The sequence below is a fragment of the Eleutherodactylus coqui genome, chromosome 9, assembly GCF_035609145.1.
Source record: "Eleutherodactylus coqui strain aEleCoq1 chromosome 9, aEleCoq1.hap1, whole genome shotgun sequence".
NCBI classification, from domain to species: Eukaryota; Metazoa; Chordata; class Amphibia; order Anura; family Eleutherodactylidae; genus Eleutherodactylus; species Eleutherodactylus coqui.
In genome coordinates, this window is record NC_089845.1 from 26,345,057 (window position 1) to 26,365,796 (window position 20,740).

The following is a 20,740-nucleotide window of genomic DNA, read 5'->3' on the forward strand; positions in this document are numbered from 1 at the left end:
ATATTACCCGGAGGAGCATGAATGGCCTTTTGAGACTCCTCACTGATCGTCTAGATGCTCTCCCTAAGGAGAAAAGATAGCATTTCTGACCCCCATCCTAGGCCTCTCACTAGCAAAGCCAAGCTCCTCTACTGAACACTGATGAAGGGTAAATACCCTGAAACAGCTGTCTATTGGTGGAATCTGGCTTTGCTTTTAATTCCCAGTCTTTGTTACAAGGCTTGCATAAAGAGATTAACTTTGGCTCAGAGGAATGCTGCCTTCCAATAGGTGGCACTGTGGAGGTATTATTCCATCTCCCTTATTTGCATATTACCCAGAGGAGCATGAATGGCCTTTTGAATCTGCTCACTCACTGTCTAGGTGCTCTCCCTAAGGAGAAGAGATAGCATTTCCATGTAGACTGCACATGCGCTGTCTGATATAGATACAGATAAACATTTCTCTGGCACTTTAACATACCAGCAAATGATTCCATCAACATGCCGTGGGATCCTTCTGACTTTAGGCAAATACAGCTCAATCAACATATAAATCAACATTTAACTGCTTAAGGCCTCGGTCAGACGGGCGTTTTTTCGCGCGATTTGCGCATGCGCATGCGTCCGGCGATTTTATAGAACCATTGCCTTGCAATGGTATCGGACACATGAGCGCTTTTTATGCGCTCGTCCAATTAATTATAGAACAGAAATCGCAGATCGCACCTATCTGCGATCTGCGATTCCTGTTCTTCTCTATATGTGCTCAATGGGGCACACTTTTTATTGCATTTTTTTTCTAGGAGACCAGGTGACCAAAAAAGTGCATTTCCAGCGTACTTTATTTTTTTCGGGCGATGTTCACTGCGCAGGGCGAATATTATGCTACTTTGATAGATCGCACTTTTAAAGACACAGTGATATCAAATTTGTATTTTGTTTTATTATTTAGATTTTTTTTATAAATATGTCAAAAGTGGGGGGGTTGAACTTTTTATTTTTTATTTTTTAAATATTTGGTAAAACTTTATTGCTCTCATTTTTACCTTTTTTTTAGTCCTCACAGGGCACAACAACTAGCGATGCATTACATCATACTGCTATCGGACAGGCAGTCTATCAAGCCTGCCCACAGGCATGGCTTGATAGGCTATCTGCTAAGATAGCCCTGGGGCCTTTGAAAAGGCCCCCAGCTACCATGACACCCACACGGCTCCTTGCGATCTCATTGTGGGGGGCGTATGGTACCCCGAACATCATCAGAATCAACAGCGACATTTTAAGGGTTAATAACGCAGATCAGCTGCGCAGCCAATCTGAGCTGTATCCGACGGGTGTTAGCTGTAGTAAAAAGCCTGCACTGTATGAAGAGAGGTCACCCTGCGATCTCTCTTCATACATACTTGGACGCAGCAGGATGTAACTGTATGTCCTATAGGGGAAAGGGGTTAATGTTCTACTAGCAAAGACTCAAGGATGTTAATTACATTTTATAGCTAGTATTTGTTATTGCATTTTTGTGACATTGGTCCACAAACCACTAACATTAGTTGATACATAGCAAAGAACTTTTTTTTCCCCACCTCTTTAGGCCTCTTTTACACAAGCGTTGTTTTAATACTAAGTAGGCTCGTCAAAAAAATTGTAACTTAGAGAACCTATGATTTCCTATGGGTTCTTTTTAGATGAACAGCTGCTAAACAATGACAGGTGCCCCCGGCTGCTAAACTCTCTCCCCACCTGCAGAAAAAGGGAGGGGGAGGAAGTTTAGCACCCGAGAATGCTAAGACAATGAAGGGCATCCCTACAGAGATGAAGGGAGTCCCCATGGGGACTCCCTTTATCCCTGGGTCATTTTGAAAGGCATCCCCACAGGGATGAAGTGAACCTCCGCAGGGATGAAGGGAGTAGCTGCAGGGATTCCCTTCATTGTTCTGGCGGTAGAGGAATTTCGGGGCTGCGGCGTCAGTGCAGTGCAAGTCGCCGCAGCCAGTCATGTAAACTCACGGAGAACAGCCAGGACTTGGTTGTGGCTATTCTTTGATCCCGTGATTCAACGCTCGAATAGCTGCGCTGTTTTAGCGCACCTATTAGAGCGTGAAACTGACCCTTGTGTGAAAAAGGCCTTATTATGACATTTCTCTCATCACCCCATATAAATGTTTTTAGCATGTCATATGATGCAATATTACTCTTCCTATGGAGGAATTCTAGACACACAATACCCCACTGGTTTTTAGTGGGCCGAGACCTATCCAGTATTCATGTAAGGTTTCCTTTTGTATAAATTTCTACTTGTGAGATGAGAAGAAAATCCAAGAATGCTCTCCATTAATGGCAATCCGATCACAAACAATACAGTAGTTTATGTTAGACTAATGATTTCATCTTTCAATTAAAGGGGAATTGCCAATTATATAATAATGGTTATTTAATTGTGTGATACGTCTCCAAAACAGGTTTAATCTAAGAGACATGATTGAGTGGTACAGGCTAAAACAAACAATTGACCAAATTACTTTTTTTCATCACCATTCAACATGCTAATAGGGCTAACTGAATAAATGAATACAATTAATACTTCACATGTGAGAAAAATAAAAGCAACATAGAACCGCAGTCTATAGCCGGCACCTGAGTTCAATTATGGCATCCAATAATGATTATACTTCACAGTGATGTTACCTTACAGAGAACTTTTTAATTAATGTTCAAATAAAATCTATTTTTAAAAGTCTGAAGGGAAAATTGCGACTAGAAACAGATAAAACGGGGTTATAAAAATAATTCAGTGTAAGAAATAACGCAGCTTGCTTGGTGCTGGCTGAAGATTATCATAAAAATATGTTCAAAGCATTGCTTTTTATATACTTTTATGCATCAGGCTCCGTAGGACTTTTAAATGGAGTGCATTAAAATGGGGAAAAAAGAAAATAAATGGCAAATGCAGCCCTGCTTTGTTTATACTTATTATCCAACTTTATGGCTTTTAGATATTCAAGTTTTTTATTTGTAAGATTATATGCGAATACAGGGATAGACTAGCCAACCAGTAGTTCTACTATACTAAACCTTAACAACATGGAAGCCCATTTCCAACCAACCACTTGGCACTACTGTCTATTTCTTATGAGCTAATTTACAAGGTGCCCATATACCAACAACTGGCAGACGGAGAATTATTCTTCTGAGAACTATTTCTACCAGTTCTTCATACACATGAATGTTCATCTTGGCCAAAATTCCAGTAAGTGTGTTTAGAGAGTTAAAGGGGTTGTCCCGAGAAAGCAAGTGGGGGTAAGCACTTCTGTATGGCCATATTAATGCACTTTGTAATATACATCGTGCATTAAATATGAGCCATACAGAAGTTATTCACTTACCTGCTCCGTTGTTGGCGTCCCAGTTTCCATGGTACGGTCTAATTTCAGCGTCCAATTCTCCTGATTAGACGCGCTTGCGCAGAAGGGTCTTCTCCCTTCTCTTGGGTCTTGGCACGAGCGGCGTTCTGGCTCCGCCCCCTTCTAAGCATCATCGCGTAGCTCCGCCCCGTCACGTGTGCCGATTCCAGCCAATCAGGAGGCTGGAATCGGCAATGGACCGCACAGAGCCCACGGTGCACCATGGAAGAAGACCCGCGGTGCATCGTGGGTGAAGATCCCGGCGGCCATCTTGGTAAGGTAAGTAAGAAGTCGCCGCAGAGCGGGGATTCAGGTAAGTACTAAACTTTTTTTTTTTTTTAACCCATCCCTTGTGTTTGTCTCGCGCCGAACGGGGGGCCTATTGAAAAAAAAAAAAAGCCGTTTCGGCGCGGGACAACCCCTTTAAGCCACAGCCAGATAGCTCTCGCTTTGGCTTAACTACGAGGGAGAAAAAGGATTGGGTATGGAAATACAATGTCCCTGATTCCTTTTTCCGTCTACATTATATGCTGGGGGGGGGGGGGAAGTTGAGCACATTAGATAGTCAGCTGTTATCGGCAGGTTTGTACAACTAATGGAAGCATTAACCTAAATGACCTAATACTGTATATGGTGTCCTGTGTGTGCAATGAAAATAACACAATTTATGATGCAAAGTAGATAAACATTCTTTCTTCCAAAACAACAGTGACATGCCTGTCTATAAGTTGCATGTGGTATTTCAGCTCAGTCCCATGTACTTCAGTAAAGCTGAGCTGTATTATCAGGCACAAGCAATGGACAGATGTGGTGCTGTTTTGTTTTGGGAGAAAGCATGTTTCTTTAAGAGCTATGACAGAGGAGCGTGTTTTTGCTCGTAGGGAAATTCTACCTGCAAAACATGGAGAATAAAACCCATTGACATTGATGGGTTAATTTTCACTTCTTTTTTGTTTTTGTTTTTGCAAGTGCAAAAAAATAGGACCTGCTCTATTTTGCGCACATATGCAGACCAAAGAGCCCCACAGAGGTCTATGATAGGTGTGCAAACATGCAGATCTACACACGCGGGTATGCGCTAAATACTGCATGCACCCAAGATCACTCACACCTCATTAGGGTAATTAGCCATTTAAGTCAGAGAGGGGTGATTCCTCACCCCTCCCCAAGTGAACAAGTGGTGCCTATGCAAATATGCACATTATTTGTGCAGGAGCATGCGCAAAATACACTCATTCTCTGCGCAAAAAAATTGGGCAGGAGCGAGAATATATGGCAAAACATGTTCGTCTATCGAAGCCCTAATACCGGCAAACCCCTTTTAAAATGGATGAGCATATGGTCTATATAGATCAAGGGTAGTTCCTCAAAATCATTTTCTAAGGTGGTCCCAAGGTACCACAGTCTGACATTATACAGATAGACACTTGGGTGTACTTCAAGCTGATCTAAGGGGAAAACAACAGGTAGAAAAAGAAAGGTTGTCATAAAATTAGCAACTTTCACAAGTTTGGTGATTTATTTGTTTAACTTTGGGTCTGGTCACTCTTTATGTTCATTCAGTAAACTGTGCTATTGTAAATATTTATCTGAAACATGACTACCATGTTTTGCCTTGAATAATAAATATGAATCCTTAAGATTTTAGTGTTAAAATGTATAAATGTATTTATAATACAATACACAAGCTGAACATGGAGACATTACACAGGAACCGCTAAAGAAAGCCTCAGAGGTTGCCCTACATTGAAAATACATAAGAACACGTAAACAAAAGAAGCTGACATCACAAGAAACTAATATAAAGAGACATAATACCTGGTGTTGGGGGCATATTGCAAGGACATCCACCGTCCAAACCACCTCAAAGTCATCACCGGAATCTGGTCATAGGTCATTCAATTTTTCACAAGGGAAAATGCCATTCATTCTAAAGACAACAGCTTAAAAACAGGTGCCCTACTTAGAAGCTATATGTATTCTATCTGCCAGGAACATAAATTGAGCTGATGTAAATGAAACATTAATCATGTTTAAGGGCTTGTTACCAAACTGACTAATCACTGGCCATAGTGGTAATACAAGCCCATAATGACAAAACTATTGAACATGCCCACCATATGACATACATGGAGCTAACAACCTATCATTCAGAAGTGAGATACTGAAGTATAAATACTATGTAAATGATCAAAGTTAGGGCTCATGCCCACGGCCGTGATAATTCCACCAGCGAAATATCACAGCGGAGTCCGCCACGGCGCCCCCCCAAAACCCCCATACTTATCTCTCCGGATCCGCCATACGCATCCTGCAGGGAGGGCGGGTGCGCATGCGCAGTACAACGCATGACATGCCGGCAGTGTCAGGTGATGTGGTGGGCAGGGCCGCATATTCACGCGATACTTCCGCTGTACTACAGCGGAAGTATAACGTGATGGCCGGATTCCATTGACTATAATGGAAGTCGGCTGCGCGTATTCCCGCGGCATTTAGTACATACCATGGTTTATTTCATGCTGCGGAATTCTGCAGCGTGAACATTGAGCTATTAGATTCAATAGAACCTAGTAGCTGCGGGGCAACGCCGTGGATTTTCGACGTGTAAAACGCGGAGGAAATACGGCTGTGGGCATTAGCCCTAACACTTCAAAGGAGGTGTCCATAAGATAGGATTGCCAACTGCCCTTGCAAAGTATTTCACAATAAATTTGCCACTTCTGAGGTGAGAGTGTGCAATGGATGTCCTCCTCCCATTAAAGCATAATGGGTAACTTGCTGCTTGGTGAAGGTAGATTAAAAAGACTATACAGCAATAAAATAAGAACTTTCCTCACAGGAGTAAAAAGAGCAGAAAGCTCAAATGTCATACAAATCGTTTTGGTGTGCCTAAGGATTTTTAAGAAGAAGACCCATTGTATGCTGTACCATTCAGAATCTGGGGTTTGGAATTGATTTATAAAAGAATTCATCAATGTGATGTGATCATGAGTAAGAAAGTCATAGACTTGTGTCAGATCTTTATTTTTCCACCATGAGAAATTTTGGCTAAACACACCTAGGGTTTGCCAAGAGAGGGGTGACTGATGATAGATCCAAAAACAAAGCGTTCTTGGGAGAACTACCATTATAATAACACTAATTTGTCCTGTCCTGGACAACCGTAGATAGTTCCATTTCTCCAGATCATCTTGGATTGATTTATAAAGCGCCAGGTAATTATATTTGCAGAGTGTATTGAGGGAATTGGTAAGGTGATTCCCTACATAGGATAAATAATGTGGGAAGGTTCCAATGCTAAAATTGAGACTGAAAAGTTTTTGCATGGTAGTTGGAGTAAATCAGATTTAGTTCTATTATTAGAGAGTCGAGAAACTACCGTAAACTTGTCAAGAGTGTTGAATAGGTTTGGAAAAGTTGTAAGTGGTCAAGTGAAAGTAAGTACATCTATAAGGCTTTAAGTGGCTTTCTTGTATAATAAACCATTTTCAAATATGTCCATAGAGTGTGTTCTTCTGGTAGGGACCATTATCTTTCAGCCATATTTTAGAGGAATTATAAAGAACTTCTCCATTTCTGAAGGACCCTGCATGTCAATGTATTACATGGACAGCCCATTGATTTCAATGGGCAACATGTAATCTTCTAGTTTTTACTGTAGCGGTGTTGCTGCAGAAGAATAAATCACTTACGGCTAGGTGTCCACTGTATACTACAGCTGATCATTTCAGCAGGGATGCAGTCTCCAAAACAGGAGCAAGAGCTCGAGGGTTTGTGACAGCAGTGGTAAAGTTAATGGAGAGGCAGAAGGCATAGAGGGTTTAGTCATGCGAATAGTGACTGTAGTAAGGTATCGCATGATACTATATCACAGTGACCATATTGTGATCGATACCAGTTCTACACAGGTGCTATGATGACCATATCAGTGTTTACAATACAGTTAAAGCTAGTAACTTACAGGTGATGTCATCTCTGATTGTAGGCATTCTCTTTCCCAACCTTCTCCAACCGGCCCAGACCACTATGACAACTTTTCCAAATGACTGAAGAGTTTATTGCTAAGACATCTTTGGCCCCTAATAGTGTTGTGTGAACTTTTGAAAAGATTGGTGGATTTTGGTTTGAACCAAAACAGGAGGAGGAGGGGTAAGAAGAAGGAAGATGAAGAAGGAGTAAGAAAAAGCATGGTGGCTTTGGTGGCTCAGTGGTTAGCAGTATTGCAGTACAGGGATCATAGGTTCAAATCTGACCAAGGGTGACATCTGCATGGAGTTTATATGTTCTCCCTCTGTTTGTGTGGGTTTCCTCCAACAGCATTCTAATAGGTGAATATAGATTGTGATCCCCAATGGGGACAGAAAATATCAAGTTATGTAAATCTCTGTGCAATATGTGTGTGCTATATAAATAAAGGTGATTATTGTGAAGAATAAATCCATGCAAACACAGTGAGAACATACGAGCTCCATGCAAATGTTGTCTTTGGTCAGATTTGAATTCAGGACCCCAACACTGTAAGGCAGTTGTGCTAATCAGTGAGCCACAAGACCACCACCAGCAGCTTATTTTTCTTCTAGTAGGTTCGGTTGAGACACACTGCCAGAGATTTGGGTTTGCTCTGAACCCAATTTGTAGCAAAGTTCGACCTGAAAGAGCGTTTGATTAGCTCAGTTCGTTCAACAGTAGCCCCTAACTTCTGCAGTTATTTTAAGTCTCCATAGCAACACAAATAAAATCAGACCCCACAACACACATTGTTGTGTACCCCTGCATACTAGGAGCAGCATGTACCCCTTTATTCTTTATACCTCACATATGCCAGGTCCCCACAGACTAGTTTTAGCCTGTGCTCCTATAAACCTATTACAATTCTGTGATGAATGCCCATTTCCCAGCCACTTACCATGGTATAGCCCTGGAGACTTGCAGTGCTTGCTTCCTTTATGGGCACATGGAAAGCAGGATCTAAATTCAGTTTTAGGCCTCGGTCACATGGGCGTTTTTCCCGCGATTTGCGGATCGCATGACGGATGCGCATCCGCAAATCGCGTGACCGGGGCCGAAAAATCGCCCGAAAAAACTGCTCCTAGCCGCTTTTTATTAGAAACGGGCCGGAGCTGTCCAGCGCATTAAATTCAATGGAGCCGGCAATACAGCCGGCTCCATTGAAAGCAATGGGCTGCGGGCGACCTCACGATGAATTTAAAAATATAAGCCCTTACCTGAAATTCATCCAGAAATGTGTAAAATAAATATATATATACTCACCTGGTCCCGGCAGACGGAGTTCAGCCGCGGCCGGCCGGCAGTTCTCCTGAACTGCTGTGAGTAGCAGCTTATATTTTTAAGCCCTTCCCGAAAATTCATCGTGCGATCGCCGGCAGCCCATTGCTTTCAATGGAGCCAGCTGTATTGCCGGCTCCATTGAATTCAATGGGCAAACATCGTTCTTCTCTGCCACAGCTGTTACAGCTGTGGCAGAGGAGAATGAGTTGTCTACTATATGTTCTCAATGGGGTCGGCGCTGCTGCCGCCGGCCCCATTGAGCGCATATAGAGAAGAGAACAGGAATCGCAGATCGCAGATAGGTGCGATCTGCGATTTCTGTTCTATAATTTATCGGACGAGTGCATAAAAAGCACTCATGTGTCCGATACCATTGCAAAGCAATGGTTCTCTAAGATCGCAGATCGCATGCGCAGGCGCAGGTCGCACGGAAAATCGCCCGTGTGACCGAGGCCTCAAGGTGGGAGTCAACACCTAGTCAATGTCTCCTGCTCTCATCCAGGTACTCCACCCATTCGATTCAGCATCCTGTGACAGCCATTTGCAACCAGGCTTCATTACACCCCTGATTTTGGAGCACAAAAAGATTGTGGAATGCAGAAAATCGCTAAACAAACCATAAAACTTATATCATCATGATTTATTTGCTAAAGGTGTGTTGTGTAATTTCACATGTAGAAACTAACATATTGAATTGTTTCTATTTGACAGATATTATATTGATGAAAAAAGCGATATGAATAACAATTTTGCTGTTGACCCAATCGAGGGAACCATCGCAACAAATGAATTATTGGATCGAGAGAGCACTGCACAATTTAACATATCAATAATCACAAGCAAAATTAGTAAGTATTGTAGCTTAAAATCTTAAAATTAACTATTTGTTAAATGATTTGACTATACTTATCTAAGTAAATGTCTCAGAGAAGCTTAAACTGGTCTAATAGGATAAAGTCAGTTTTACACAGGTGTATAATGGGCACATTTATATGTCTGTAATATAGACGAGTGTCCCGGTCTGACCGCAGTCTGCCTGATTCAAACTCAGAGCATCTTAGGAGTCCATTAGGCTCTGAGTTTAGGTCAGGATACCCACAATTAAGTTGGGATACTTGTCTGAATTACATATGCATAAAAGTGCCTGTATTGTGCTCATGTAAACAAACCTTAGAAAAACATGTTTTCTTCCAAAAATGGTACCACTCATTTATGGTATATTCATATGTGACAAATTTATTGCAAATGTCATTGTTCCCAGCAAGAGAAACCATGTAATCTTGTAGATATGATACCTTTTAATGGCTAACAAAAATACATCATGTTGTAGTGAGCTTGCGAACCTCTCTAGTTTTTCTTCAGGCTAAAATGGAATAGATCCAAAGAGGCATGAATATTTATACACACTTATGACACACATATTTATGACAAGGCACAGACATGGATGTGATTGGTTTGCACTTAAAAGGAATACTGCATCAGACATAAACATTTTAAACTGGACACTGATAAGGGAGTGAATGTTTATGGTCCCTGAATTACTGTTGGAGGGTCACCAGGCCAGCAGTCTTATCTGCGTTGTATATGTCTTTTACCTGCCATTCACCCATAAAACCTCAGCAATAATTTAATCCTCCATTGAGCGTGCAAAAGTTGCTATAAATTTATATTTCCAAATTCTTTTATGGCTTTGCGACTTGAAACCACCTTTCAATATCAAAACTCTCATATCCCCTATGTCAAGTCCATGATTAGAAAGTGCTAAGCCACAGGTAATTCTGTCTTCCTCTGTTTAATTGTATGGCGGTGAGACCTGGCTTTCAGTTTTTGTCCCATTTCTTCAACCTAAAGAGCCCCAACAGGACATTTACTGCACCGGATCAGGTACACAACATCAGACGTCAAACATGTGAATGTCCCCGGGATCTTAAAGTCCTGCTGTGTGTTGGGGACCCGTATCCTGTCCTTGGGCAGTACATGTGAGCAGGTCTTACAGCTCCTTACATTACAGAGATAAGTTCCTTTTTGTGTGTCTGAGGGCAATGCACTCCTGATTATAAGGTTCCTCAAATTTGGAGGTTGCCTGTAACACATAATCGAAGGGTCTGGGAATATGGTTTTCAAACACTCATCAGAAACTTCTGTGACCATCCCATTTATCAGTATGGGGCTTGGAGAAAGCCATGTACAGGCTGTGGAAACAATATACTTTAAAATGAACGGGATTTGAAATGTGTTTTAGCAAACAATGTTTCAAAGTATTTAATAAACTAAAAAGGAGTAAAAAAAAATATACAGCTGTTACTATGACAATACTTTTGAAACATATCATTCAGCACAATTTTTGTAAAGTATGCTGTAAGGTTGCATCCAGTGCATATTAATGGAATACCGCAATCCATCTGTTATACCTGGTAATTTATGGTATTTCATAATAATTACTTTGTTTCTTTATACTTTTCCCTCCATGACACTTTTATAGGCATAAAGCATATAAAGAGAAATATAAAAACAGCTCATAAATTTGTATATTATCACATGGTGGCGTGTCCTGACAGTTGTTTAGTAATGAAATTCAAGATGTTCCTTAGATCATGTTTTTAATATGAGAATTCATCTTCTAGAAGCTTCATTTGCAACTATGAAATCGGCACCATAAACAATCCGGCATCTTACAGCCTCCAACAAACATAGACTGTGTGCCTAATGTTCAAAGGCCTGCTTTGCCTATGCATCCTGTATTGCTGCAGGGCATCTATGATTGACAGTAAATGCTATTTCATCACATTTGTTTTGGAAAACTACTATTGCAGTTTTCTGTGAACTTTAGAACTTGTACTACAATGAGAGAAATGTTACATTTAAGTAAGCCTTGACACAAATTTTACTTGACAAAAGGATGTAATCCTTCTAAAAATACAGCTGAAAGGCAATTCTAACACAACACTTCCAACTAAATATTAATGCAATGTTTTGCCTCCGGATGAAGATATTATTGCATGTGTCGGAAGTTTTAGTATGGATTTGCCAAGTGTTTTACTGACACACTTTCTGTTCACAAACCATACTTGACAGTCACAGACTGAAATTATTTTCATAGCTATAAAATATTCATGATTATGACAGATGGGATCTACTCTTTATGCAATGTTAGATGTCTGTGGAGGTGTTTTCATTTGATTCCTATTAGAATCACATATACAGAAAAAGGAAAATAGTCATAGAAAACGAAAGACTCCTGCAGGCAGTCGCTTCATCTGCATGCGACAGTACAGTGGTGTGCTGGTGCTGTCAGACTTTATCACCTACCACGCTCTAGCGTCTTCAGTAAATATTTTTCATTCTTCTTAGCATATTATCACACGTAAGAGGGATTGTATACTAGTCTAAAGTGTGGAATGTTTGAAGCAGTGCATTCGGAAATTCTAAAAGTTTTATTTATGTTTCAGAGAAGCTGTGCATAAAAAAATCGAAAAAAGATACATTTTTTCCCTTGATAAAAATATATAAGATCAAATTATAAATGTTCTCTATCTAAGAAAAAAGACACAAAAAGGTAAAAAAAACCCACAAAGATTAAAATACATTAAACAGAGAAGAAGAAAATAAAGAATGAGAGATAAAATGAAGAAAGAGAAAATAAATGAGGAAAGAAGTAGAGAGAGAAAGAGAAAGAAAGAAAGAAAGAAAGAAAGAAAGAAATGGAAGTGCCAGAGAAGTCGTCCCCATCTTTCCACACACAATCTACCCAAATTGGAATCAAATAATTAAAGTAACCTACTTTAAAATCTTTAAATTATAATTTTATCTTGCGTTCAACTTCTATATGCAGAAAACAGCAGATCCTCAGCGTATTGGAGATTATGTGAGGTATATTGGATGACATTGGAAGCTTTGTTTTAGCTGCCATCTATAACCTAAAGAGGAAGTTTTTAAAATGAACCCAAGGCATTATTGTGTCCTCCTGCCACTGTTTCCTGATAGGCTCTATTATTGCTACTTCGTAATAAGCCACTAAATTTGTGATTCCCAATCACTAAATTTGTGATTCCCTTTACCTCCATCCCATATAAACCTTGTTGATAGTGATTATAAGTGTCTTATCTAGATAAAAGAAAACCCAAGGAAGAGATTATGGAAAAAACATAGAATTTTAGGCTAAATACACATTTTGAGAGTCTTAAACCCTTGCATTATGGCTAAATTCAGTTTCAATGGTCTTTTACCGTCTGTGGTAATGGCCCTGAATTATCTTGTTTATGTTTGGTATAGCATTACATACATTTAACTATAGATGCATCATGCTAACTGTAATCCACTGATATGAATATCCAGCTTTTATTTCTCTCCTTAGATTCTCTAGTGGTATTAAGGGATTTCATTTGGTTTACACGGAGAAACACTGGAGTAAAAATCAATAGTTTCTTTCATATAAATTAATGAGAATATTTGTAAAAGAGATTATTATTACATAATCTGCATATAATCATATTACATGCACATTTTCTCCTAACCTAATTCCATGGATCTGCTTATTGGATACCAAAAGCAACATTTAACTGGGATCACTTTGATATACAGTATCAGCAAATACAGTTATTAATGCTTTACTCTCACTAACATCACAGCTTCTGTTTATATTCCAGCCAAGGCTGCTATGCCACATCCGTCGTTTTTACATGGATACCGAGTCATTACGATTCCAATGAGTTATAATTGTTCAACCGGTTTCCTTCTGGTTTTACTTTTCACAAGAATAGAATATTGCAGAGAATGCTATTCCTACCACAAACATGTTGGAAACACCAGTGGAATGGCAATAATGCCAGGGTAAACAGAGTCTTAAGGCCTTCTTATATAGATTGATTATCAGGCCCAAATGTTCCTCCAAACACTTGTTCAATTGACCATGTGAAGGAAACCTTGATAAGCTAATGGCCCTTTGATGGTTCATTGTTCAGTTTATGCTTGCTAATCATCACTACTAGAGATGAGCGAACACCAAAATGTTCGGGTGTTCGTTATTCGTAACGAACTTCCCGTGATGCTCGAGGGTTCGTTTCGAACAACGAACCCCATTGAAGTCAATGGGCGACCAGAACATTTTTGTATTTCGCCGATGCTCGCTAAGGTTTTCATGTGTGAAAATCTGGGCAATTCAGGAAAGTGATGGGAATGACACAGTGACGGATAGGGCAGGCGAGGGGCTACATGTTGGGCTGCATCCTAAGTTCACAGGTCCCACTATTAAGCCACAATAGCGGCAAGAGTGGGCCCCCCCCCCCTCCCAACAACTTTTACTTCTGAAAAGCGCTCATTAGCATGGCATACCTTTGCTAAGCACCACACTAGCTACAACAAAGCACAATCACTGCCTGGATGACACTCCACTGCCACTTCTCCTGAGTTACATGCTGCCCAACCGCACCCCCTCCCCCCCCCACAGCGCACACCAAACTGTCCCTGCGCAGCCTTCAGCTGCCCTCATGCCACACCACCCTCATGTCTATTTAGAAGTGCGTCTGCCACGACGAGGGACCGCAGGCACACACTGCACAGGGTTGGCACGGCTAGGTAGCGACCCTCTTTAATAGGGGCGGGGCGATAGCCCACAATGCTGTACAGAAGCAATGAGAAATACAATCCTGTGCCACCGCCATCAGGAGCTGCACACGTGGGCATAGCAATGGGGAACCTATGTGCCACACACTATTCATTCTGTCAAGGTGTCTGCATGCCCCAGTCAGACTGGTTATATGCACCTTAACAGTAACCGCGTTGGTGGTAATGTGGTGGTGACTGCGGACCTAGTACCACGGTTGTATTTTGTTGGTTTTCGGAATGTGGCCAGGATTAAGTGGGCCGTGGCGGGGGGATGGTGGGGGGGCTCTCTTGTAGTGTCGGTAAAGGTGAAATTCTTGGACTGCCACCAGACGAACCAATGCAAAGGCATTTTCCAACAATGTTTTCCCTGTTGGAGGAGGAGGGGGATGTTTTTGAGGCACTACGTGTCCTCTCCACGTGTCCGTGGTTATATGCACCTTAACAGTAACCGCGTTGGTGGTAATGTGGTGGTGACTGCGGACCTAGTACCACGGTTGTATTTTGTTGGTTTTCGGAATGTGGCCAGGATTAAGTGGGCCGTGGCGGGGGGATGGTGGGGGGGCTCTCTTGTAGTGTCGGTAAAGGTGAAATTCTTGGACTGCCACCAGACGAACCAATGCAAAGGCATTTGCCAACAATGTTTTCCCTGTTGGAGGAGGAGGGGGATGTTTTTGAGGCACTACGTGTCCTCTCCACGTGTCCGTGGTTATATGCACCTTAACAGTAACCGCGTTGGTGGTAATGTGGTGGTGACTGCGGACCTAGTACCACGGTTGTATTTTGTTGGTTTTCGGAATGTGGCCAGGATTAAGTGGGCCGTGGCGGGGGGATGGTGGGGGGGCTCTCTTGTAGTGTCGGTAAAGGTGAAATTCTTGGACTGCCACCAGACGAACCAATGCAAAGGCATTTGCCAACAATGTTTTCCCTGTTGGAGGAGGAGGGGGATGTTTTTGAGGCACTACGTGTCCTCTCTCAACGTGTCCGTGGTTATATGCACCTTAACAGTAACCGCGTTGGTGGTAATGTGGTGGTGACTGCGGACCTAGTACCACGGTTGTATTTTGTTGGTTTTCGGAATGTGGCCAGGATTAAGTGGGCCGTGGCGGGGGGATGGTGGGGGGGCTCTCTTGTAGTGTCGGTAAAGGTGAAATTCTTGGACTGCCACCAGACGAACCAATGCAAAGGCATTTGCCAACAATGTTTTCCCTGTTGGAGGAGGAGGGGGATGTTTTTGAGGCACTACGTGTCCTCTCCACGTGTCCGTTCCATGTAAGCAATAGTAGCACTCAAGACAGGCCCCAGTAACAATTCTGAAGCAGCAGTATAGCGGGAGCGCAGTCTTCGTTCCATGTAAGCAATAGTAGCACTCAAGACAGGCCCCAGTAACAATTCTGAAGCAGCAGTATAGCGGGAGCGCAGTCTTAGTTCCATTTCAGTAGCCTTAGTATAGCCAAGGCACAAGTGACATTTATGTAGCTAAAGTGTAGGCCAACCCCACACACCTTTCTGTACCATGAGTGCAGGCGAAGAACATAGAAATTACTATGATTACACTGTAGGTGAGGGCCCCAAAAAATTGGTGTACCAACAGTACTAATGTACCTCAGTAAAAATTGGCCATGCCCAACCAAGATGGCAGGTGAATCGCTTTGGTTAATGTGGCTTAAGTGGTAACTAGGCCTGGAGGCAGCCCAGTGTAACGAAAAATTGGTTCAAGTTAAAGTTCCAACGCTTTTAAGCTAATTGAAACTTATAAAAATTGTTCTGAAAAATTATTTGAGTGAGCCTTGTGGCCCTAAGAAAAATTGCCCGTTCAGCGTGATTACGTGAGGTTTCAGGAGGAGGAGCAGGAGGAGGAGGAGGAGGAATATTAGACACAGATTGATGAAGCAGAAATGTCCCCGTTTTGGATGGTGAGAGAGAACGTAGCTTCCATCCGCGGGTGCAGCCTACGTATTGCTTACGTATCGCTGCTGTCCGCTGGTGGAGAACAGAAGTCTGGGGAAATCCAGCCTTTGTTCATCTTGATGAGTGTTAGCCTGTCGGCACTGTCGGTTGACAAGCGGCTACGCTTATCTGTGATGATTCCCCCAGCCGCACTAAACACCCTTTCCGACAAGACGCTAGCTGCAGGACAAGCAAGCACCTCAAGGGCATACAGGGCTAGTTCAGGCCACGTGTCCAGCTTCGACACCCAGTAGTTGTAGGGGGCAGAGGCGTCACCAAGGATGGTCGTGCGATCCGCTACGTACTCCCTCACCATCCTTTTGCAGTGCTCCCGCCGACTCAGCCGTGACTGGGGAGCGGTGACACAGTCTTGGTGGGGAGCCATAAAGCTGGCCAGGCCCTTAAAGACTGTTGCACTGCCTGGGATGTACATGCTGCTCGATCTACGCACATCCCCTGCAACATGGCCCTCGGAACTGCGCCTTCTGCCACTAGCGCTGTCGGCTGGGAATTTTACCATCAGCTTGTCCGCAAGGGTCCTGTGGTATAGCAACACTCTCGAACCCCTTTCCTCTTCGGGAATCAGAGTGGGCAGGTTCTCCTTATACCGTGGATCGAGCAGTGTGTACACCCAGTAATCCGTCGTGGCCAGAATGCGTGCAACGCGAGGGTCACGAGAAAGGCATCCTAACATGAAGTCAGCCATGTGTGCCAGGGTACCAGTACGCAACACATGGCTGTCCTCACTAGGAAGATCACTTTCAGGATCCTCCTCCTCCTCCTCCTCCTCAGGCCATACACGCTGAAAGGATGACAGGCAATCAGCCGGTGTACCGTCAGCAGCGGGCCAAGCTGTCTCTTCCCCCTCCTCCTCATCCTCCTCATGCTCCTCCTCCTCCTCCTGTACGCGCTGAGAAATAGACAGGAGGGTGCCCTGACTATCCAGCGGCATACTGTCTTCCCCCGCCCCCGTTTCCGAGCGCAAAGCAGCTGCCTTTATGGTTTGCAGGGAATGTCTCAAGATGCATAGCAGAGGAATGGTGACGCTAATGATTGTAGCATCGCCGCTCACCACCTGGGTAGACTCCTCAAAATTACCAAGGACATGGCAGATGTCTGCCAACCAGGCCCACTCTTCTGAAAGGAATTGAGGAGGCTGACTCCCACTGCGCCGCCCATGTTGGAGTTGGTATTCGACTATAGCTCTACGTTGTTCATAGAGCCTGGCCAACATGTGGAGCGTAGAGTTCCACCGTGTGGGCACGTCGCACAGCAGTCGGTGCACTGGCAGCTTAAAGTGATGTTGCAGGGTGCGCAGGGTGGCAGCGTCCGTGTGGGACTTGCGGAAATGTGCGCAGAGCCGGCGCGCCTTTACGAGCAGGTCTGACAAGCGTGGGTAGCTTTTCAGAAACCGCTGAACCACCAAATTAAAGACGTGGGCCAGGCATGGCACGTGCGTGAGGCTGCCAAGCTGCAGAGCCGCCACCAGGTTACGGCCGTTGTCACACACGACCATGCCCGGTTGGAGGCTCAGCGGCGCAAGCCAGCGGTCGGTCTGCTGTGTCAGACCCTGCAGCAGTTCGTGGGCCGTGTGCCTCTTATCGCCTAAGCTGAGTAGTTTCAGCACGGCCTGCTGACGCTTGCCCACCGCTGTGCTGCCACACCGCGCGACACCGACTGCTGGCGACATGCTGCTGCTAACACATCTTGATTGCGAGACAGAGGAGGAGGAGGAGGAGGAGGAGGGTGCTTTAGTGGAGGAAGCATACACCTCCGCAGATACCACCACCGAGCTGGGGCCCGCAATTCTGGGGGTGGGTAGGACGTGAGCGGTCCCAGGCTCTGACTCTGTCCCAGCCTCCACTAAATTCACCCAATGTGCCGTCAGGGAGATGTAGTGGCCCTGCCCGCCTGTGCTTGTCCACGTGTCCGTAGTTAAGTGGACCGTGGCAGTAACCGCGTTGGTGAGGGCGCGTACAATGTTGCGGGAGACGTGGTCGTGCAGGGCTGGGACGGCACATCGGGAAAAGTAGTGGCGACTGGGAACTGAGTAGCGCGGGGCCGCCGCCTCCATGATACTTTTGAAGGACTCCGTTTCCACAACCCTATACGGCAGCATCTCAAGGCTGATGAATTTTGCGATGCGGACGGTTAACGTTTGAGCGTGCGGGTGCGTGGCGGCATACTTGCGCTTGCGCTCCAACAGTTGCGCTAGCGACGGCTGGACTGTGCGGTGCGAGACATTGGTGGATGGGGCCGAGGACAGCGGAGGTGAGGGTGTGGGTGCAGGCCAGGAGACGGTCGTGCCTGTGTCCTGAGAGGGGGGTTGCATCTCAGTGGCAGGTTGGGGCACAGGGGGAGAGGCAGGGGTGCAAACCGGAGGCGGTGAACGGCCTTCGTCCCACCTTGTGGGGTGCTTGGCCATCATATGCCTGCGCATGGTGGTGGTGGTGAGGCTGTTGGTGTTGGCTCCCCGGCTGAGCTTTGCGCAACAAAGGTTGCACACCACTGTTCGTCGGTCGTCAGGCGTCTCTGTGAAAAACTGCCAGACCTTAGAGCACCTCGGCCTCTGCAGGGTGGCATGGCGCGAGGGGGCGCTTTGGGAAACACTTGGTGGATTATTCGGTCTGGCCCTGCCTCTACCCCTGGCCCTGGCCACCGCACTGCCTCTTGCAACCTGCCCTGCTGATGCCCTTGACTCCCCCTCTGAAGACCTGTCCTCCTGAGTAAGCGTTGCACACCAGGTGGGGTCAGTCACCTCATCGTCCTGCTGCTCTTCCTCCGAATCCTCTGTGCGCTGCTCCCTCGGACTTACTGCCCTTACTACTACCTCACTGCAAGACAACTGTGTATGATCGTCATCGTCCTCCTCACCCACAGAAAGTTGTTGAGACAGTTGGCGGAAGTCCCCAGCCTCATCCCCCGGACCCCGGGAACTTTCGAATGGTTGGGCATCAGTGACTATAAACTCCTCTGGTGGGAGAGGAACCGCTGCTGCCCAATCTGAGCAGGGGCCCGAGAACAGTTCCTGGGAGTGTTCCCGCTCCTGAGCAGGTGTCATTGTAGTGGAGTGAGGAGGCTGGGAGGAAGGAGGAGCAGCAGACAGAGGATTCGGATTTGCAGCAGTGGACGGCGCAGAACTGCGTGTTGACGATAGGTTGCTCGAAGCACTTTCTGCCATCCAGGACAGGACCTGCTCACACTGCTCATTTTCTAATAACCGTCTCCCGCGTGGACCCATTAATTGGGCGATGAATGTGGGGACGCCAGAAACGTGCCTCTCTCCTAATCGCGCAGCAGTCGGCTGCGACACACCGGGATCAGGAGCTCGGGCTGTGCCCACACCCTGACTTGGCCCTCCGCGTCCTCGGCCGCGTCCACGTCCTCTAGGCCTACCCCTACCCCTCAGCATGCTGTATTACCAGTGATTTGATTTAACAGGCAGGAAATAAATTGGCGCAAGACTGGAGGCCAAATATAATTTTTGCCCTTTTGGGAAAACGAAAGGCCCCACTGCCTCTAGTGAATGAATAATCTAAGTTTAATAACTGTGCTGTGTCCCTGCTTATGTGTCACAGAACGTGAGGGTAGCAGAGTTATTATAACTCTGGCAGAGCAGGTATTTTTTTTCCCAATTAAGGAAAGCAAATGGCGAAGCCAGCAGTAAAGCGTAGCTGGGTGCGTATGATTTAGCAATGTTTTTCACGCAGCTCACACGTGTCCACAGGCGTAAGGACGGACAGAGGCTGGACAAATAGATTTGTTTTCAGTTTTTTCCCACAAACAGGCAGCACTGCGTATATTCAATGAACATGAGAAGTTTAATAACTGTGCTGTGTCCCTGCTTATGTGTCACAGAACGTGAGGGTAGCAGAGTTATTATAACTCTGGCAGAGCAGGTATTTTTTTTCCCAATTAAGGAAAGCAAATGGCGAAGCCAGCAGTAAAGCGTAGCTGGGTGCGTATGATTTAGCAATGTTTTTCACGCAGCTCACACGTGTCCACAGGCGTAAGGACGGACAGAGGCTGGACAAATAGATTTGTTTTCAGTTTTTTCCCACAAACAGGCAGCACTGCGTATATTCAATGAACATGAGAAGTTTAATAACTGTGCTGTGTCCCTGCTTATGTGTCACAGAACGTGAGGGTAGCAGAGTTATTATAACTCTGGCAGAGCAGGTATTTTTTTTCCCAATTAAGGAAAGCAAATGGCGAAGCCAGCAGTAAAGCGTAGCTGGGTGCGTATGATTTAGCAATGTTTTTCACGCAGCTCACACGTGTCCACAGGCGTAAGGACGGACAGAGGCTGGACAAATAGATTTGTTTTCAGTTTTTTCCCACAAACAGGCAGCACTGCGTATATTCAATGAACATGAGAAGTTTAATAACTGTGCTGTGTCCCTGCTTATGTGTCACAGAACGTGAGGGTAGCAGAGTTATTATAACTCTGGCAGAGCAGGTATTTTTTTTCCCAATTAAGGAAAGCAAATGGCGAAGCCAGCAGTAAAGCGTAGCTGG

At 44.7% G+C, this 20,740-nt stretch overlaps 1 protein-coding gene across 2 annotated transcripts in view; it reads left to right on the forward strand.

Annotated features, from left to right (window-relative positions):
- CDH12 (cadherin 12) overlaps positions 1–20,740 on the forward strand; it is a 327,902-nt gene that overhangs the window by 293,549 nt on the left and 13,613 nt on the right. For both annotated transcript variants that reach the window (XM_066579190.1, XM_066579191.1), the window contains one exon: positions 9,383–9,519. In XM_066579190.1, the coding sequence (XP_066435287.1) occupies positions 9,383–9,519 (137 nt within the window). The remainder of the gene's footprint in view (positions 1–9,382; positions 9,520–20,740) is intronic.